At 42.4% G+C, this 22,370-nt stretch overlaps 1 protein-coding gene across 2 annotated transcripts in view; it reads left to right on the forward strand.

Moving 5' to 3' along the window:
* The window catches only part of GRID2 (glutamate ionotropic receptor delta type subunit 2), a 736,139-nt gene that overhangs the window by 710,421 nt on the left and 3,348 nt on the right, over positions 1 to 22,370 (forward strand). For both annotated transcript variants that reach the window (XM_072861988.1, XM_072861989.1), the window contains one exon: positions 20,877 to 21,117. In XM_072861988.1, coding sequence (XP_072718089.1) covers positions 20,877 to 21,117 — 241 coding nt within the window. The remainder of the gene's footprint in view (positions 1 to 20,876; positions 21,118 to 22,370) is intronic.

Below are 22,370 nucleotides of genomic sequence, written 5' to 3' on the forward strand. Positions count from 1 at the left end.
CTTCAGTTGCTCCTGTAGCACTCTACAATGACACTTTCGAAACCTTCAAGAGTACTTCTGGCACCAGTGTTGGGACCATTCATCCAGCATCCTCCCACTGGCATACCCCCCAGAAGATCAGATCTGTGCTTCAGCCCTCTCTCCGCTTTGACAGACAGTTTTCAGGAGTTATTGGGGCAAATAAGAAATACTTTCAAGCTGCAAGGAGGAGTAATGTCATACAACACCTCCAACTTCCTGTTTGGGATATTACAGACGTTACAGATACTACTGGGAAGTTGTGGCTCTGCCCTTTAGCACTGGTGTTCTTTTCTGTCCCACCTACATCCAAGCAAGCAGACAGAATGTGTTTTCTGCCAGCTAAAGGACATCAGAGTCTGCTGGAAGCAGACAACTTTGTGGTGATGTTGATTACCAGAGTGAGCTAGTGGCAACAAAACACCTTTTCCAGCCTATGGAACACTATGAATCTTCAAGTCTTCAAATCTTCCTATTTTTAAGTCACTTCAGTGTTCTTCAGGAGTCCTCATAGCTGTCACGTCTTCTCGTTGTAAGCATGAACAGGAGTTTTCTTACCCCACTGACAATGGGTTCCTCAAAGCTATGGTTGTGCATTTCAGTCTTTATAAAAGTGTATGCCTCTTTTATAAACTGCTCTTGAACCTTTCAGGAGCAACTGTTGATTAGAAGGACTTCCCATGTAAAGACTTCAGCTTAAGGCTTGCTTGAATCTCCCATCCTGTATCTCCTCTGTAAGTCTTATGAGATGGCCTTAAGCCTCAGAGTTAACCTGATGCTCTCCAAGTCTTTACTCCCACCCAAGAGAAGCATGCTTTTGTGCAAGATCAGAAAAGGGCAGGTTCTATATTCCCCTCTAAAAGGATAATCCTATTAGAGAACTGCATTAAGTATTTACAACATTGCAGGAAAAAATGTAGCATAGAAATGCTTTTAATGCTGTTTCTGTTAGGATATGAGCTGTGTGAAATAGTGCTATATCTTCGGAATCTGCTACAGATCTCCATGGCCAGAGCCACTTGAGCATCCAGCATGTTAGGATGCCCTTAATGAATTTCCAAACATGCAAAGTGACAACTTTGTTCTAAGTTATGTGATTTCAGCTGATGTGATTTTTCAGAATTAACATCAAGATCGGTTCCCAACGGGATAGTGCAGTGCAATACCCAGCATTAGTGAAAGGATACTTACCTACATCAAGGAGGGTTGTGGGGTTTTACTTTCTTTCTTTTTTTTATGTTTTGCTGGAGGCAAGAAGACAGAGGAGTGATCACAGAACAAAAAGGTTATTTGCCAATAACTCCTTTTCAGCAGTCTCTTGTGGAGTAGGCATCCACAGTACTCCACCACGTTTGGCTTTACCTTGGAGACGGACAGAATAATAGAACCACAGGAGAGGAGAGCAGGGAGAAAAGCAGCTGGTAATGCACAGCCAGCCACCTCAAGCAGAGCAATGGCACCATCTTTGAGTGCAAAGAGGGAGCTTGGGCTCTAGAGCACTCCCTCAGCTTGCAGCTGAGGCACCAAATCTCAGAAGGATGAGTGGGTGCAGGTAATACTTCCTTGGAGATGAACAACCCCCTTTTGGCTCAGCTACCATTCCCTAGAATCACCTAGCAGATCGACAGCCACATGGGAGAAAGAAAACAGAGGATCACGTTTTCCACCTCTGCAAGTTTGTCTGTTATATTTGCAGAGAAGAGAGGGCAATGCCTGCCACGGCAAAAAAACCCAACCAACCAACGAACCAACCAGAAACCCACTGAGCAAAATGTCCATTGCTATTGATTTACTTTGTTGAATATCATGGGATATTTAGTTCCGTAGCAGAGGAGCTCTACAAAATGAAACTGCAATCCTGGGAAAAAAATAGGTGGTTTTTATCCACTACTACAATTCTGAAGTGCAGTAAATACAAGTTGTGAGGGGTTAGAAGTTCAGTGCAGCGTGCAAACTGCAGTCCTATTTAAAGTGCATCCTCCATTAGAGCAATGCTGTCTTGTGAAAAAATTACCTTCCCATTAGAGGACAAAGCTGCTCTGTAATTAAAATAATGATTTTTTCTATAGTTGTCTTTTATCTTATTTTTCTAGCTAGTTTTTTTGCTTTTCAACTATTAAGTTTTTGAAATTAAACGTGTTGGGAAATCTTTTACAAGGTGCTAATAAGAAAAACTGAACAACTGCTGGCTTCTGAAATGAGTCAGCTGAGGGGTGTTTTTGCTTAACTTAGCCCAGGGGGAACAGATAATAATCTAGTGAATAAGAAAGACTCCATGTTTGAAAGGCCGTGGTCTCCATTCTTAATGAAGTGGCTGTACTGGGAACCTTTTCTGAACCAGTGTCTTACAAGATGCAAACCATAAAGGCTAAGTGACATAGCTATGGCTGCGTCGCTTTTATCTCTGCACGGTGAATTCTGTATGTTGGAGGAAAATCCGACACTGGAAGTACAGCTTCATATGGCTGCTCTTCCCTCCTGCCCCTTGTAACCAAGAGGGAGCTGGGGAGTTGTCCTGTGTTTTCTGTCGAGGTCAGTAATGACCTGGAGCTCCTGTTGTATGAGCACTAGGAGACAGGGACCTCTCTCAGCGCCTCTCAAAAGCTTCATGCGTGCTTCTGTATAAATCGCTCCTCTAAACCATGGTAGCCTAATTAAGAGCTTTTTGTAATGGCTCCTGAGGTGATGTGGGGGCTTCACACCTCATTTGCTGTTCGTAGCATTTCAGCGGGGCGGGATGGGGAGGGGGCAGTGCTGTACAGGTTAAGAAGTGCTGTTGTAAGTAATTACAAGAGGAAAAATAGCTTTGCTGCTTGACTGCCATGTGTGGCATTGCATGCTCCATAAAGATGATGGAATTTGCCTGCTACCCTGCTCTAACGTGGCTGTCTTCATGTGTCTGGTGGTCTCAGTGCCTGCTCTGAGATCTCGTATCGTACCAAAGCAAAAAGCACTAGTGAGAGAAACGTTCGTCTCTCTGAACAGCGTCTGCACATGAGAAAATGTTGCAACATGTGCTCCTTGTGATCTAGTTGCACCCCTTTTGAGGTGCTGGTGTTTCCCAAACCTGCTGGCACTCCACTGGGATATTGCTGCAATACAGTGACATACAAGATAGAGTCAGATATAAGTCATTAATATAGTTGTGTCTAAGATGCAGTCATATAAGGGAAAATTCAATAGGGATTCAGTGATGGGCAGGGCTTGTCCTGGTGGTTAGAGATGGACTGGGTGGACCTTTACTGCCACTGTTTATAATGTGGCAAGAAAGGTAAAATTGCCCATGGTCTGTTTTTGCAAAATCCTGAGATGCTGATGTTATTTAGCTGCTTTGGAAAACGTTGCCTGAAATTCTCAGTTTGGGAGATAATGCACTGATGTTATAAACTGTGTGTCAGTATGAAAAGAAATTATATTCATTACATTTTAAGGCCCCATGACTAACAAGCTTTGTGCCATTTTTCCACGTCTCTACAGAGCACACAAGCACCTGTCTCTCCAGTGCCACTTACCAGGTTACTCTGGTTTTTATCAGACTTCATAAAAGCCCTCATATGTGACTTACTGAGGTAGAAGGCAGGGAGACTATAAAATTAGCCCGTTTACTTTCCTTGGCTACTTACCCATGTTGTCACCGGTCCCTCTCCAGCCAAATGAGGTCAACCAGCTTGACAACCCCGTCCCCTTCACTAAACATTTAGTTGCAGAGAGCAGCTCCAACAAGGCAGGGAAGGTCAAAATCTCCTTGACAGAGAATTAGGCACTAAATGCCCATGGGGCTGTGGGCCCTGGTTAGGGAGAGATTTGCTGTTGACTCTTCCAGTACCATGCCTCCTCAGTGCACCAACCCTCCCAGCCTGGGGACATCTCCCTGCAGCTAAGGGGGACTTCGCCAGGGTTAGTGCCACAGGTCGCTGTCCCCCACTGGGATTTCTTTCCTCTGTTGTAGGTGGCCTCAGTTAAATGGCCTGTCTCAGCTTCAGCCACCCAATTATCTCTACCAGCTTAATCATCTCCTGTTGGCTGCACTGCTACCTGTTAGGTATTTACAGTCTCCGCTCATGTCCCATCTCCACCTCTCTTTCCTAAATGTACGACTGCTTATCTCAGCCTCAGCTCATAACCCTTTATCCTCTAATCTTTCTTGGCTTTGTGTGTGACCTATTTTGCCTCCTTTTTAATCTGTGATCTATAAAGCAGAAATCAAGTAATACTGTGAGGTAAACGGGAGTGTATTGCATCCCCTTGTTTGCAGGCTAAAGAGAAATAGTGAAGGTCTAAAGCACCTCACACTCCAAAGTTCTGAATCAGAGCCCCAAAAAACAGATATTAGCTTTTCAAAACAGATACATTGAAAGAAAAGGAAATGCATCTTTCATTTCCCTCTCTGGTTTTCAAGCATCTTAGAGTGACACTGTGGTGGTTCTCCCCCATAGCAAGGCAGACTGCAAGCAATGAACAGCTAACAGAATGCAAACCTGAAATTTTCACTGGCCTTTCTGAGTGTGTACTTTAGGGAAAAGGCTCTATTTACAAGAGTTGGAAATGCTGACGATGCAAAGGATCACCGTGTCCAAGGAGCATGGAGGTTTCTCCATGCATTTTCTGGACATAAGACTTCAAGCAACCCAGTGATCTTAAATCTCTGCCTTGCAAGCAGAGCACTCCTCCCCCTGACTTCAAAATCTAAGCAGGTAAACAAGGCTGAAGCATCCCAGAAGCCATGGTAATGTAGCTACTTATCCAGTAAAGTCTCTTCCTAGCCCCAGGGCCATGCACAGGACTGGGAAGACAGGTAATAGTGCCAAATGCAAAACAGGTTCATGTACTCTGAACAAAATTTGCAAAAAACAAACCTGAAAATATAGTGCATCCCAAAAGTTATTTTAAAATTAAATGTGAATCTTTTTTCCTACTGAACCCTCCCATCAGCTGGTGAGTCTTCACATGGTATTTATTCTTTGCTTTATTTATTTAAGAAAAAGAAACAAAAAGCAAGCTGTAACTCTGAACTTCGTTCTTAACTCTAAAGGGTTTCACTTCAAACCTGGTTAAACTCAAAGCTTGCACTAAAAATAAGTGTAAAAAATCCATAGTGTATCATATTAAATATTCATTCAATTCGCAAATATGTGCACAGTCTTAAGGAGCTCATCTATCAGGAAAAGAAGTAAAAACAGACTTCTCTTGTCGACGTGAACAAGAACCAACCATTTTGTCAGTATTACTGCTCTAAAGTAAAACGGGTGTAAGAAGAGAATTAGCCAGTATAAGTATCTTTTTGCCTGCAAAAGCTTTCTGTGCTCTGCTGCCTGGCCTGGATGTCTGGATGCCTGGCCTGACCTACCTAATGCCAGCAGTAGCATTAAAACAAAACACGCCTCCCACCCCTGTTATTCTAGTTGCTGCCTTGCTGTGCTGGCTTCTGTTTTCAGGAAGGTGAAAATCTCTGCTGCCCTGTTCTGCAGCTGGTTCCATTTTCTTTGATCCCATTCACCTGTAATTGGAATTACACAGTAAAAAGACATAGTCTGTGATTACAGGCTCCTTGGGCAACAGGTGTTGGTTCCTTCCCACAGTGTAGGTATGGCCTCGTGCTCAATGTGTTGCTGTTGGGATCTCTCTGGCTGCAGCGCTGTGCTCGTCATAAGAGATGGGAATGGAGGGAAGGCAGGTGTCGGGAGGCAGAAGGTTTGCTCTGACTTCTGAAAAGTAGTCAGTGCTGCTGTCAGCCCTCTGTAATCTTTCTAACTGGTATAAAGAGCTTTTCTTGAGCAGGTAGCGTGGGTGAGCTTTGCCTTTTCAGATCCATGTCCTCCCTGTGCCAGAGAGGGTGATGAGTGGCTAGTGCAGGCTCTGGTCCAAGAGCAATACAGCTGAAGGTGGTCCTCTCCAACAGAGAAATGCTGTGCTGGGTATTTAATTCCAGTTTTTGGAAGAGATGGCTGGAAAGCCAAAATTCTGATTCAGAGGGGGGAAAAATAAGGAGAAACCTAAGCTTCAGTATCTGTTTTTTCCAGAGGCTTATGGCTCTCCTTAATGCAGGCGGGTTCCTATATCTGATTTTCCTGCACCCTGCAGTAGCTTCCTAAACTAGAGATTTACTTACAGAGGCAAGAGTCTCTTATCACTATCTCTGTCATGACTTCTCTTCTCTACCTGATAATCCCATTTCTCTTCTCTACCTGATAATCCCCATTCTAAAGGAGACCTGGCTTCCAGTCCTTGTTTTGAATTGGGCAAACAGGGTAGGAGTCCAGTTTGCCTACATTCTTCATGTATATCTTTGTCTCTGAGAAATTTGGCCAGAATATCCAATTCGACCTGAAGCCCAACCAAAAAGAGAGAGTTGGAAGGAAAAAAAATAAATCTTCTTAATTTATAATTGAAATCAGAATTAGAAACTAGTCTATACAAAAAAAACTTCATTGGAATCTGCTCAGCCCTAAATATCCGTATAGCAATCTCCATTGAAAGCTCCCTCTAGCATCACTGTTTCCACAGTCAATCACAGCCATTACTGAATGTTCCTGGAGTCTTTTTTTTTTTTTTTTTTACCCAATTCTCAGAGGTTGGGTACATCTTTATTAAAAAAAGGTATTTACAGAACTCTGGCAAATCTGCTTTCCCTCCAATGCTGGCTAGAAAAATATTCAAGGGAAGCTTTAGCCAGATGCTTGGTGATTAGCAAAATCCTAATTAAAACTGTTTTATACAGTTGATCATAGTTATATGAATCTTAGAGCAGCATAAGTGCACTGCAAAAAGCCCCTGCTCCTACTTTTTGCCAAACATGAGAGGAATGAATCTGAGGGATTACCTTAGGTTTTTAGCTATTTGCCCCCAGCTGCAGGCAGTGTCCATGAGATGTACTGCAATACATATCCTTGATCTCTCTCTTCAGTCAAGTGCTCCCAGGGAGAGAAGCATCCCCTGGAGCTTGTCTCCAGGTATTTTCGAGGCCTGACCCAAATTAGGTGAAGAAATGGTAGTTAAGGGCAGCATGTTATGCAAGGTGTGAATGGTGCAGAGCTTCAAGGTGCCAAGTGGTGCTGTAAAGGGCTGGGAAATGTTACAGCTTGGCTGGGAATGTAGAGAAGGTTCTCAGTCCCTTCTTCCATCACCCCCTTATGTCCCTGGCCACTGGTGTTGCTCTGATCCCTCCGGAGCTGGAGAGGGGCTGCCAGGAGAGCCATGTCTCTTACAGCTCCCCTGCAGCCCATCGCCCTGGGGTTCCCCTCCAGGCCGAACCTGCCCAGAGCTGGACCCTGCCGGTAACACTGGGGCTGTGCCCGTGCTCTGGAAATGCCTACGACCAGCAAGAGAGAGGCTGCGCTGCAGCACGAGCCTTCAAAAGCTGTCATTGATGTAGAGGCTGAGCAATAGAGTCAGCCAACTGCTTGCTTGGGAAGTCACGGCTAATACACTTTCACATCTTCGGCCTTTTCCACCTGTCATGTAGCCTGCCAAACTGCTCTTTTTCCTTGCCTTCTCTTTTTTCCCCCTTCTCTTAGCAAAACAAATAAATGTACCCACTGCAAAAGGGAACAGAGAGAGTACGGACCAGGTTCAGCCACTGCTTCCACCACTCGCCTGAGGTTTGATCTTGCCGTGCCTGCTTCATGGTCTCTGCCTCAGCTTTCTTCTCTGTAAAAGCAGAGTGAATAGTACTTGCTGTTAATGAAAATACTTTTAAGATTAGGTATTTTCAGAAAATTAACATAGTGAGTTCCTGAAATTTGTCTGAAGTTATGACAACTTGCTTATAGAAATTCTCCTGTGGGAGACAAGAGACAAATATTTTGAAAGGCTTACGAGTTAATGTGATGATAAATGCCAGGATCTTATTTTTCAGACTGTTCTGTTTTACCTTCTCTCCATTCCCTACCTGGGGGCTGCGTTACGGCTCTGCTCCCAGCAGTTGCAGGCAGCTGCTGGTTGCAGGGGGAGAACTCCTGTGGCATTATTTATGGCAGCTCTCAGTGAGAGGACAGTGATTTACTGTGCGTCATCTTCTGCAGCTGTGAATTTGCAGCATGGTGACAGGGCCATTCGGTGGAATCCTAATTTTCAGTCTGACACAGAGGTAGAGAAAGGTGAACTGGCTGGGTAAAAATAAGAACCTGTTAATATCCTCCTTTGCCCTCCCACAAATAAACTTTTAGTTTCTGGAATTGGGAATTAGGGTTGGGAATATCCTGCCATTCATGCTCCCATCTCTCCTGCCAGACACGTTTTCAAGAAAAGTCAGGATAGTCTTGATTCTTCCTCTAAACTTGGGAGCCTTTTTTTTTTTTTTTAATATATGTCTCCCTTTCTCTTATGTCTCTCCTCCAAACTCTACTTCTGACTGCAGCAGATCTTGCTAGGGAGACTCTCTGATGGGACCTGGTTGTCACCAAACCTTCCCCATGCTCTGGGCTGAGCAACCTGCAGTGGGGCAAGAGGAGCCCTCGTCCAGCTCTCGGATCTGCCTCTGCCAGCAGAAAGAAGGAGTGCACTTCTCTGTGCTATCAAAAAGAAGCTGCAGAATTTGACCTCATGCCCTTGATCTTGAAAGATATGCACAGACCATCTGAGCAGGCTCACCAGCTTATCCAAATTGAATCTCAGTGCCAAGTCACTTGGTTTTGACCTATGCTATAAAATTGTTAAATTCCCTTCAAAGCCATTGGCATTCTGCAGAGGGGAGTTGATAGAATAGCACCTGGGAGCACCTTCTGTTTTATTGCTGGGGTTCTTTCTTTCAGCCACAGTTTATCTGGCACAAAGCACAGGAAAATGATGGGCTACATCTTGTCGTGTTACACGGCAAACCCTGGCATTGCTTTCTGTCAGTAGTAGCGAACCATGCCAGTCTGCTGTGGCATGGTGTCATGAGAGCGTGAGCAAGCCCAGCCCAGCGGCCCCTGCGGGAAGCTGCTCCGTGGGCTGTGCCTACTGGAGAGGGAGGAAAGGGAGAAGGAAGGAGAGGTTCACTTAGCGTTCCCAAGGTTCATCCTCCGAGATTTGGATGGTAGAAATTGCATGACTGCAAGTGGGATTAATCATTTTGTAAAAGAAGTGACAGTAGGTACAATAACAGAGGGTAAGCGTGCCCATTGTCCAGTCTGGCTGACTGCGAAAGATTTTTGCTTCAAGTAATTCTCCATAATTGCAGATTTGGTTGGTCAAGCTGTAAAACACTTCTAGGATACAAATGATGTCTGCTGACATTGCTATGCAAGCTACGTTTCCTATCTGTCCTATTCCTCTGAGCTGAATGGAATATGATCTTCGGGTCAGTTACCAATAGACTGGGGAGAGGGGAAAAAGGAAAAAAACTCTCTAAAACACAGAAACCTCGCAAACACTGAGAAACAGCTAGGGGCTCTAAGACTGAAGAACTAAATACTGAAATTGTGTTACTTACTTTTAAGAATAGAATATAAGAAAATTGCTTTGTTTAACCATGTGGACTTTGATAACCAAGAAGGCAGAATTCCTCATGAAAATCATTAAATTTTGTTATAAAATGTCAAATACTTTAAAATCATTCAGGAGTTTAAAAAAAAAAATCATCCTGTACTATTGCTCTGTCAGGAAGCTGATTTTATTTTTATTTTTTAAACATTAAATTTAAAAATTAAGATTGAGGGTTACTCCTTGAAACTTTTCTTGTTTACATTATTTCCAACTTATGCTTATGCACATTTGCTGTTGAATGTAATCAGTGGACACTCCAATATGAAATATTAGAAATACAGGGCATAAGAAGGGAGTGTTCTTGCAGGTGGCAAAATCTTACTCTTACTCTCTTATTTACTCTTCTTACTCTATGGAAAAGTCTCAGTTCTGACCTGGATGGATGAGTTGCAAAGAAAAGTAGTTATTTCCTCCTGCTTCTCTTTGGGCTGAAATTTCTGACAGAAGACTTAAGTATGCTAGTGGCTTTGCTGTGTGTATATTTTGCCTGACAAACTTGTTTTGCATGGAACAGGCATCCCTCAAGTTTGAGTGAATAGTATGGGCCTAGATTTGGGGAAAAAAGGTATGAGGTGAAATGCAAAGCTTCAGATCCTTCTGCCAATTCCTTCTGCTCTGCTTCCTCCAGCAGCGAAAGTAATAGTAGGTCTGGATTGCGCTGCCTTGTTCCAAAGCACAAAACCTCGGAGGCTAAAAAAAAAAAAATACCGTTGCACACATGAACACGTTCAGCTCTTGCTTATTGTGATGCAGAAGGGACCAGAGGACCTGATTAGGCAAAGTTTGGGAGACAAGAATACAGCCAAGCTAGCTGGCTGCAGCTCTTGAAAAACTGCAGCATTACCAGGGAGATGCCTTTATTAACAGAATAAACACTCCATCCTCCTGCAGATTGTTATCCAGATTGAATGGCACTCGGTTCTTATCAAGGCACTTCTCTGTAATATGGAAATCTCTTGTAGCATGATCTGCCAGTAAACACTGTGCTGCTTAAAGCCCTGATTCCTATCATGTAAAGTAGACTGCAGCCCCTCAGGACATGTACTGCAATAGACGGTGGGCAATAAACCATCAATTATTAACTTTTGTAGCCCCCAGTAGTTAGCAGGGTTTCTGTGCCAGGCTTCTTCACCTCTCTGTATCACTGGTAGTCCTGTGAGGGCACTGAAAGATGGTCCGTCTTCAAAATCTGTCAGTAAGCTGTCCTGTCTCCCATTGGCAGAAAACCTACATGCACAGGGTCAGCAGTCTGGCACACTGAATCATTATTGAAGGTAATCGCTAAGTCTGTTGAAGAAGAGGGACTAGACCAGTTCCTAGCTTATCTCCCCCTACATAAGAGCAACACGGTTACGAAAGGTGGCAGTGACGCATCGGTTAGGGCTCCGCACAGAGCGAGCGTAGCACAGCAGTCAGGCAGCTTCCTTGCTTGCAAAGCTGTACTACTTTATCTTTCATCATTTCCTTCTATACCCAGGGGAGGTTAAACGATCTGAATGTTTATCAAGGTAGAGAAATTTATGATTTCATGTGTCTTTGAGGAAGGCTTACCTGATGCACCTTGGAAGGGAAAGCAGAGAGAGCTAGCCCCAGACCGGCCGAGGTGCCCGAGGCAATATTTCCAGGGGCACCCATCCCAGGCAGATCTATTTGTAACCTGGGCCAGGCTTGTGTCAAAAGTGTGGTTTGACACACATTTATCCTGAACAACAGGAGCAGCATTTCTCAAATGGCAAGATTTAGTGTAAGAAATCTTAATTGTTTTTAAGGATGGTTGAATTCACTCTTCAGTGTCTCCTGTAAATTTGGCAGGGACTCTCATAATTTCCTAGGCAGAATTGTGGCAATTCCTTGGGCTTCCCCAGAGAGCCGCTATACTGCTGTGTTTATTTGAAGAGCATCCATTAGTATGATTTGAGAAAGGCTTTAAAGAAAGAACATATTTTGGGGGTGTCTCTAGAAATGGTTCTTCTATGAAACACTTTTGCTTGGGAGAACAAATCAAAGTAATGAATTCAATTTTGGGGCACTAATATGTTGTATGGGATACCTTAAACGTTTTCACTTGCAGTGTCCAAAGGATTGTTTGGAGAGGGCTCTCCTCAGTATGACATTAATCTATAAGGTTGTTTAGTGCAGTGTTCATGTTCAGAAGTACTGGTTTCAAACCCCAATATGTTTAAAACCCTGGATGGAAATGGATCTGGGAAGCTTTCACTACCAAAACCAAGTATCTAGGAGATAAAAGCCTTTGAGATATTTTAAAATGTCAAATTTCAGACACAAAGCATATTACTGTGATTTGATCTTCAGACTCTGTATTTATCTGTCTAGCTTCTGCTATTCTATCAACAACTCTGTTCACCTTGGAGATAGCTTTAAACTATTGATTTGGGCTCCTTATAATCCAAATGACGATATTTATATCAAGCTATGTAAATCATTCATTTAAACACTATTTAAAAGAAAATTTTGAAGGTTTTGGTTTTCATCTTTAAAGGCTTAAAAAAAGCACTGGAGAAACAGTTTCAAAAAACTGAGAGAATCATCAGCTATACATAAGCAAAGATGACAAAATATAAATCGCAAATAAATGTCAAATATGCAAGTGCCACCTAGATCTCTTACTTTAAAAATGAGCTGTTCTAGACTGTCAGTTAACAGGACTTCATGTGACTGATGTGTCTTCTCTTTCTCAAAATGTGGATGTAGGTAGTTTGTGTAAGAATGAGGCTTTGCACTGCCTGAAGCATGACACTCCAAGCAAAGATGATCATTTCCAGATTCTTACACTAAAATGAAAGATCTTTTCCTGCACCCAATAACCCAAATATCACAGTGTGCTTAAGGATGATGCTGACATTTTCAAAGACCACCCAAGGTGTTCCCTTTCTGACTACAGATATGCTCTGGGTCTCTGTGGGACTTACTGTCTTTTCCTTTTCAGCCCTCTTGAATTGTTTTGGCTTGCTTTCATTCTGCCTGTTGTCAATTCATTGGAGCCCAACTTTGATATTAGAAAAGACCATATTGTCATAGCTGCAATGAGTGCTTGACTTTTAAAGGTAGCATAAACATATACAATATATAAAAATTAAAGTTCACTAGTCACTGCAACTCTTAACATTAAACATGTTAGTAATTTGATTTCTCATGTAATTGCTTCTTAGCTGAAGATGAGGTTTGCATATTTGTTCAGTGCTAGGTCAGGTTCAGTGAACTTGTTTGTTTATCCTTCTCATAGGACATCAGCAGATGGTCTAAACAGATTAAAGTTATTCCTTATGATGTAATTTTTTAATTTTTTTTTTCCTTAAAAAAAAAAAGAAACATTTGAATATTTAATTTTGGTGTTTTCTTAATGAAAACTTTTGGTGTTTAATCTATCACTTTGTGTTAAAAAAAATCAGAGAATGAACTAGGTTAAATAGTAATTGACCCAAACGGTGCCATTTGCATCTCACTCTTGAAAAAAACAATAAGAAAGTCAAACTAAAGTACTTTTTTTCAACTGTTTCCTTTCTCCTGCTAAGCAGGAGAGCAGTTCTTTGCATGGTTTGTTAACAGGGCTTCTCAGGCAGGGGGCAGTTGACAAGTGACACTAGAGGAAATGTTCAGTCAGGTGAGATTTTGGGGAGAAGATGTCTAAATATGTGGTGACTGAAAGGGCATTTTCCAAGCTTTCCATTTTTGGCTAATCCGGGCGTCCTGTACTGATGCAGAAAAATGCCACTTTTGCCGCAGCCTAACCAGAAGGGTTGGGTTCCCAAGCGTTGGTCTCTATGTTGGTCTCTGCTGTCTGTAAGTTCAGGATGGAACTCCCACTGACTTTGGACATTGAGGTTTCCTGATTTTGTGTGAAATTGTCAATTATTTCAGTTCTGAAAAGAGCTACTGATTTGCTTACATGCAGCTTGGGACCTGCTACTGAAGTCGTATGTATGTAATCATACTGTCTCCTCATATAGTCAAAATGGCATTTATGACTGCCTCCTGTGTTGCACAAGCATTATTGGAGCAGACAGTTTGAAGAAAGTGTAATTTTAGGAAGGAGTGCTGTCTCCATGCCACAGCAATCATGTGCAACATCACCGCTGATCTTTGGATCTCAGAGACAATGTTAGAAGCATGGCAGTTAGCAAGACAGCCTTTCCTGGTACAAACCAAGGAGAGGAGGTACAGAGCTGTCCCGGTTGCAGGGAGTACATCAAAGTTGGCTTCATTCTTCTGCAGACTCCACGAGTTGTCCCTGCCTTCACATGCATGGACTTGCTTTTGGTTTATGGTAATGAAAGCAAGAGGAAAATTAGGCCCCAGGCATTCGTGTGGCCATAAAGTACGGAATTTTTTATAAAGCTTAGTAACTGTCATTTTCCAAGTAATTTTCTGAAAAAGGACTGGAATATGGGTAGTGCACAGGAACCAATACACCTTGAAAGTACATTTCTTTGTTTTAATAAAGTTGGCGGCATACCGTGACTCACCATAATGAATTAATTTGGTGTTTACCATAACAGCACTGAGCTTAATGAACTCATGATAGCTATGCGACTGTCTGTAGATGTTCTCTTGTCATTTGGGATTTATAAATAGGTACTAATACTTTTAGCACCGCTTTCTCCTGAGCAGGAAAGATCTGCATGGTGAAAGGCCACTTAAGCTCACCTCAACTTTTTCTATATTAAAAGTAAGCAGAAGATCTTGAATAACTTGATTTTTGTCTTTATCTAGGTTTCTGAATTGTTAGTATTAAGCAAAACTATGTGGCTTGAATGAAACTATTATGGAGCCATCCTTATAAAATTCCACCGCAGTTGTATAAGAAATATAGTTAATATCTCATTTCTCATTACTGCAGATGCTGTTTCATTTAAGTTTAGCCTTCTGTATTTGAGAGAGAGTGTCCATGTAGGTTTAACAGATTTAAGTAAAAAGTAGTTCACCAATTTGAACAAAGTGATACTAATTTATGGGATCCAAGTCGTGAGTGCTGCATCTTCTGAAGCTAATGGCTTATTGCTGAGCAAAACAGAAGGTTAGCTGCTTTCTCTCTTTTAATATTGTTTGATATGCAAATCCTTAATGCTGAACAGCAGGTCTGGTTCACTACTGCTTCTTCTATCACATCTAGAAGGTGAGATGCTTATCCTTGTTTCTGCGCGCTGACTTCCTAGCGACAGCAGCGTGACGCCAAGCGCTGCTGAAGGGCAGATCGGAAGGCGACCACCTGCCCACCCTCATGGGGCACAAGTTAGTTGCATTTAAATCTGCTTGGAGTCCCTGCCAGAAAACAGGCTTTGCAGCTGAACCCAAGGGCACTCTTTTGCTGGGTTAAGTGGTGGGAAGGGGTGGAGAGAGAGCGCGGCTTCGCCTAACCTGGCAGCCCAAGCTGCATTTGGCTGGCGTGAAAAATTTCCTCTCATGGAGCCTGTGATTGGCAGCTCATTAAAATGCTGGCTTAAAAAAAAAAACAAAAAAAAAAAAAACAAAAAAAAACCAAACCAACAACACAAAACACACACACAGAAAGCCAGAAAACAGTCTCTTCGAAACCAGCATTTTTGTTTACAGATATCAAGACCTGTAGTCGAAGGAAGAACTGGAATAGCAATGATCTCTCTGCCTCCAGGTGCTTTGCTAATCTTGCAAGCTCTCCTAGCATCTCCTCAGTCTGCTCGGGAGCAGGCATGGGCTCTGCTCCCCTCTTTGTTTCACCTTGGCACAGCTACTTCTGCTCTTACCTTCCCATGCCTCCTTCACTTCTGGGCTGTATTTTTCAATGATCTGGTGCCACTTTTAATTCTAGGCTTAGGTCTAGGGATGGCTAACTGGGTAGTGCAGCTGGTGCTGAGCAAGCAGCCATTTCTGGATGAACACCTTCCCACCAGCTCTCTAAACACTTCTGAGTTTTATTTCTGACCGTTCCCTATCTCTTTATTCTATGTGTTTGAGCAAGACAAAATCGCACAGGAACACTCCCCTCCTGTAGGTGAATACAGATACCTCCTTCAGTCTCCTCAGCAGCTTCATAATGGTCCATGATGCAAACGTGATTTGTTGGGCAGCTGGGGAATGACAATATTTGTTGGCACTGGGGATAGCATCAAAGTCAAGGCTTTGAGCATCAACATATGTCTCCCGCAAGGCCCCGAGGACAAGGTCAAAATAATGAAAACTCATCAGCTCTCAGTGAGACAATGAGGTGCTGCTGGCAAGGGAGGAGGTGAAAAGGACCCCTGAGAGCCTCCTACTTGCCTGCCTCCATCCTTATTCCCTGTTTCCCTCCCCATGGCTGGGACTGCCTCTTCCCCAGGCAGGAGGCAGCAAGCCAGGCTAGGCAGTGGCCATCCCTCTCTGGCACCGAGGCCCTGAGCCAGCCTTGCGAAAGCTGCTCTGCCGCTGAGAGGGGTCCTGCTTTGCCAAAACCTAAAGCCCCCTCAGGGAGATGCAATAGGAGTTGGTATCACTCCAGTTATTGCCGCAAATAAGAAAGATTTAGGCAGTGGCTTCACTGTAAAAAAACCCTCTTTGTGGGTTCCTACCTGTCTACTTTGATAACTGAAGGATGGTCACAAATCAGCTTAGCTTTATATCTTGTTTTATGAGAGGGGAACCAAATTCTATGAAGACTTGCACCAAATTTTTGTTAGAAAAGCTCCGGTGTGGAGCTTTTGCCTGAGGAGTTTGACTCTTGGCTGGCCACTGGAGAAGTGACTTGAGCTCTTTTAACCACCTGGCCCTGTCTGCAGGCACCGAGCACTCCCAAACGTGACCTGCACGAGCTCCCCAGGAGCCGGCACAAGGGCCGGGACCTTGGTCTTGGCTTGGGCCCCCAAGGCACAGCCCACTGAGGTACAAAAATAGCTTGCGCTTTTTTTTTTTTTAATTTATTTACTTTTTCTCCCCCTTTCGACAGTGGGCATTCATTGCACAGCTCTGCACATCTCTTCTCTGCAGCAGCCTGATCCGGGAGACTAGAGCCAGAGTAGCACCTCGTCATCTCCTCTTCCTTGTCAGTGCCGATGGTGAAGTTATCCCTTTGGATAACATGTTCCTGGTACAGGAAGCAGAAATTCAGTAACCTTCGACATCTCAGACCATACATTGGTGTTTCTGATCTCATTGTAAATGGCCTGTTGTGTCTCTTGCTCGCTTCTGATAACTCAGAAAGAATAAAACAAGATCAAAAAACCCAGTGTTGTCACAGATGTCTAAATTTTGTAGCATTTGTGACACCTTGCTATCATAATAAGTTGGGGTTTTTTATCTGTGGGTATTTTGCAGGAGTAATTACATTTTGCTGTCAGCAGCAACGTATGTAGTTACCGAGTTGAATCCAGCCCTATTCCCATTGATTCAGTAGGACTTGTTCACATCACTATCAGATCTGGAAACCACAGGCAGTTTAGTTTTCTGTGCTTATATCCACTAGACGTTACTTGGCACTGTGAATTCAGGGCCAAATTAGTTAAAGTGCATGCAGACATTTTCTTTTGTGCAGCTTAATAACTTTATGTCATTGCCTTGAAAAATGTTACTGTAACAGTTCGCCTGCTAGAGAAAAATATATTAAGACACACACTCTACCCATAAGCAAGTTTTAAAGGTCATGTTTTTCAGACAAATCAGGTTATTTCAATATATAGGCTGCTTTTGCAAGCTTTTTAAGACGATCGTATTTCAAAACCACAGGAACTCATGCACCCTACTTATTAGTTTCCACCACTCTTACTAGTGGCTTATGTGTTGCAATACTACTCCATGCCAATACAGCAGGCTCCAAGGAGCCAAGACTGTCGAGGAAAAGTTCAGCCGTAAAAATCTGGGACTTGCGAGAAGAAGCACTTGCTGGAATTATAGCATTTAGTGCATCATTATCATTCAGAGCATTTAGTTAATGCATTATTATTTTAGTCATTTATTAAATTTGAAAATCTAATATCCAACTGATTGTAGTGTCCGCCATCCAACAGGTATCTGATTAGATTGTGTAAGGGCACCCAGCAGGAACCGCAGCAAAAGCACGTATTTTTATGGAAAGAGTGCCATCGTGTGGGAAGCTCCTGCAGCACGCAAGTATAGCAGTGCCTACGTGCTGTGCACGCTTGCAAGAAGCCTCCCTTCCTCATGTTGTTTTTCATGGAATTTCAATAAAAGTACGATTTTCATTTCTGAAGATGTGCTACAAAAATAGGAAGTTTCATAACTAGGAACAGGTTGGTAGTGTTAAATCTTCTTAATATGTTAAGTATTGTTTTGGTTCCACAGACAGGTGAATTCAGAAACAAAGAGTTTAACTAAGTCTCAGAGAAGCAGCATCTCCCTTTTTCTCTGTATGAAGTTAATATAGTTAGATATTCATGCTCTTATAATTTCTCTTGGTATGTACTTTATCTCTCAACATCTGTTTCCAGCTGCAGTTTTACAAGGCTTCATTATAAGCTTTCCATTTCTCAAGCTTTTCCATGTAATGATACAATTACTATCCCTGGTTTCTGCTTCTTTTTTATGTTTTCCTTTAAATAATTGAACTTATATGTTACGTCCATAAAGAAAATTGCCAATAATTAGCAGGAGTACAATTAGGAATAAATCTCTGTTAAGGAATAATTCTCTGTTAAGGAACAAGCTAAAGTTCAGTGTCTTTATGCAAATGCCTATTGTGGAAAAGATGCCTTGTGTAATCAGGAATTATACTGACAAGTGAAGAATCATTTAATTAATGAGAATAGAGCAATCATTTGGATGGTTTGTTCTATTACTGACTGAATAAAAGAGAGAAAATAGCCCAGCTCAGGGATTAGAGCTGCTGCTGGAAGAAATAAGCCCCACAATGTTGTTCTGTTACTGCCTTCTGTAGATAGTCCAGTAATTCCTAAATATAAAAACACATATGCCAAATGTTTGGATTGGGCATCGAAAATTAATCTTTTGTTACTCCACAAGAACTTACACAAAAGGGTTCTGTTTATGCCAACTATCTGCTACTCCTGCTAACCTAACAGACTGGAATATTTGGGCCAAAATACTCACGTAAGTCCTAATGCAGGATGCTAGGGCAGCGAGAACCAGAATTACGTGGCTTCATTGACGTGCCTACCTGTTCAAGTGGCATTAGAGACTGAATGATCGCTGTATAGAGCAGTTGCCCTGTGCTTCTAAGGTGCATTCAAACTCTTTTTCATAACACTGTATTTTTCTGAGGTTGAGGTAGACCACTGCATTGAGTTATGTCTGTAAACACTGTATGCCATGATAGAGAGTACTGTATGGACTGTGTTTGCAGTCGCAAAGGAGTAATTATGGTGGGAAAGGACCTCTGGACGTCTCCAGCCCAGCCCTCTGCCTGAAGCAGGTCCAGTTAGGTCAGGTTGCTCTGGGCCTTGCCCAGTGGGCCTTTGAGCATCGCCAAGGATGGAGATGCCGCAAATTCTCTGTTCCATTCTTTGACTTCTCCCGTTTTCCTTTTATCTAGTCAGAATTGCTCATATTCCAGTTTGTCCCAGTTGCATCTCTTCCTGTCACTGGGTCTGGCTCCAGCTTCTCTACAGACTCCCAATAGGCAACTGTAGGCAGCAATGACAGCAATCCTGTGTATGGTCCCCATGCCTCCAAAGCTCCTCTGAACATGGATGTCTCATAACAGCCATTCTGACTCGTGCAACAGAATGGAGAGTCCTCCCGTCCTTGACTTATCCTGTTCTCTCAGGAAGCTTCGGGATGGGGCTTCCCTAAGTTGGCATTGGGTTTGGGACGTTTCAAAATATAGCCCAGGCCACTCTGACCTTGTTCGCCTTTCTCCAGGGCTGGTCCTTCAGCGATGTACTGTCAGCAGGCATTGCACAGAATTTGCCCCACTTCTTATAAACACAAAGCTACACTAACAAGGTGATTCTGGCATCTCCAAAGCCACGCGTATCACCTGGAGTCTGTTCCTCAAGGCCACTGTTCCCTTTGGTACAGCACAGAGGTGGACAAGCAGTTCCCCTCTGAACAGATCAGGATCTCAGCCATGGGACGTACTCCTAGGTAGGAAGCACAAACTCACTCCAGAGCTGTGCTGGGATTTAAGCCACCGATGGCTGCATGAAGTCTCCCATTCCTGGTAGGACCACAGCGTAAGTATATGGTCATTTGGATGTGCCATAGAAAATTTAGTGGCTTCATTGACGTGCCTACCTGTTCAAGTGGCATTAGAGATCGAATGGTCGCTGTATAGAGCAGTTGCCCTGTGCTTCTGAGGTGCATTCAAACTCCTTTTCATAACACTGTATTTTTCTGAGGTTGAGGTAGACCACTGCATTGAGCTGTTACGGTAGCCCTGAGTCAGCGGAACAGCTTTTCTTCCTCCTTCAATGCAGTACAGTCTCTGGTAGCAACATCTCAGAGCTCTGCTGGTTTCTGTGCACTTGGATTTTGTGCATGCTGTGTCAAATGATTGCACAAGTAATTGTTTGCCTTCCAACACTGAAATGAAAAACAAATTTATTACATGAAGGAAAACATTCCCCCTGTTTTATTATTTTTAAGTGTAATCATGGAATTTTTTATTTTGGGTAACCAGATGCACCTAGCTGCTACTCTAGTCACTTTTGGATGCTTTTAAAAAAACACTTCTCAGGAATAAGCGAACTAAATATGAAAATCTTCTTCCAAATAAAATTCTCATTCCTTGGAACTATTCATCCCACAGGAAGTCTAGCTAAATACGTTGGCCTTGCAAACTGCCCGGTAAATCTTTGGCAGTGGGCTGGGTACGCAGGTGCAAGGACGAGTGAATTCCGCAGCAGAGAACCTTCCTATGGAAATTGCTTACCAGCAGGTCGCATACTCCCATTAAGCAAGATTAGTTTAGGTCTTTACTGACTGCAGCTAAAACGGTTCTGCTCTCTCTCCAAAGCAGCAAGTAGGTAACCTGATAAAGATCAGTTTACAATAAAGTAACATGTATCCTGTGGTACATCTGAACTGTATTTTCCTTTTTTTTTTTTTTTTAATTGAAATCTCTCTTCGCCAGTGCTTAAAATGCAAAATATATATTGTCAAATACCTAGTGCACTACAAATGTCAATTGACATAGTCTGTAGTGAAAGCCAGTTAAGAAAATACGGTATATTAAGTAAAGCATTTTCATTAAGGGTCTTATAAGAAAGAAAGAAGAGACTTGTATGTGCTTTCCTGTATCTAGAGTGGAGCAGAGATATCCATGTGCTCAGTCGTACAGGCAACCCCATATTCTGGCTTTCTTTTCTGGCTAAATCAGTCATCTGGATTCATCAGCTACTTGGCTTTCTGAGACACATGGGAAGGTTGCAAGTGGTTGGATTACATCCTCGTACTCTCAGGTGTCACCTCCACTGCCCCACTGTAACCTCTGACTCTTTCCCCTCAAGGATTTTGGAGCTGCAGCAGAACGGCGACATGGACATACTGAAGCATAAGTGGTGGCCGAAGAATGGTCAATGTGATCTTTACTCATCTGTGGATACCAAACAGAAAGGAGGTGCCCTGGACATAAAAAGTTTTGCAGGTGTTTTCTGCATCCTCGCTGCTGGGATTGTCCTATCCTGTTTCATTGCAATGTTGGAAACGTGGTGGAATAAAAGGAAAGGCTCCCGGGTTCCATCAAAAGAGGTATTAGACCCTCCATTTCTCCTGGGGAATTTTCATGCACCCTAAAGATTGCTGCCTTGACTTTATAGCATTAGAGAGGGTGGGGAATCAAATTCAGAGAAATTTCCTTAGCTTCCTGATTTTTTAAGGTAAATGCTGTTCCTCAAAATCTCTTTAGTGATTCTTTCTAGAAAAGCTTGAATGGAAAAAAAATGTGTATTGATGATGTATAAATATGTAACTATTCTGAGTAAAACAAAACTGTTACTTGTAGAATAGTACATTATTAATACATCAATATTTATTTCATTATTCCTATTGGTGAGAGCTAATTCTCACCAGTAAGTTCAAATGTTTCTTGGCTGCTTCTTAAAAAATATATCCCCTAAGCTCAGTGGCTGAGTCTTTCAAAACAGATTTGCAAAGTTTAGCCCTTTAATCAGCAGTTAGCTTCTTAAATAAGCTTGTCCCCATTTTCAGAAATGTTAACCTCCTGAGACTTCCATGAACTTCTGTTCTCGTTATTTAATCTGAAGTCCAGGGAAGCAAGAGTACATTAGATTTTTCACATTCAGTCCAGACTTATTTGTGAAATCGACTACAGACTTATTTCAGAAAATCTTGGACAGAGAACACGGGGAGATATGTTATTTACACCAGAGATGAGTTTGCTTCTACACCTGCATGTGTAAAGCTTTCCTTCCCGTGGCAATCTACCTGTCCCTTTACCAGCCATCTGAGCCTTATGTGGTCTTACAACAAATTTCTTACCTTCAGAATTAAGTCTTTAGCTCTACAAAATACTAGAAAAACATTAGGGAAAAAAAAAGTTATTAAAATGCACTTGGCAGTGATGCCCAAAGCAGAACCTAAGTATGAACTTGAATGTAGCACTGTCAATTACAGCTTTCTATCTGTGTAGCTTAGACACATCGGTGTAGCTTGTGGAGTATTGCTATTAATTTGTGTGCAGTGGTCTCACTTTCTCTGCAGTTTCTCCGTTGTGTTTATTCCTGCTAATCTAATGCTGTGTAATCAGGCAGGATTAATTACACCACCTAATTAGACAGCATTGGCACTGATGTTAAAATACGTTTAATCTTTTCTTGCCTGTTTTAATTTCCAAGCTTTTTTTTGTTCAAGATCTGGACTGGACCATTATTAAAAGAAAAAAAAAGAATCTCTAGTCTTTAAATTGAGTTTCTTAGGAATGGAAACCATACAGTTTCAACTGGTAAATTATTTTAAAAACCTAAAATTTACTTGATTGTTGT

Source organism: Ciconia boyciana, chromosome 5 (genome assembly GCF_034638445.1).
Source record: "Ciconia boyciana chromosome 5, ASM3463844v1, whole genome shotgun sequence".
Classification (NCBI taxonomy): Eukaryota; Metazoa; Chordata; class Aves; order Ciconiiformes; family Ciconiidae; genus Ciconia; species Ciconia boyciana.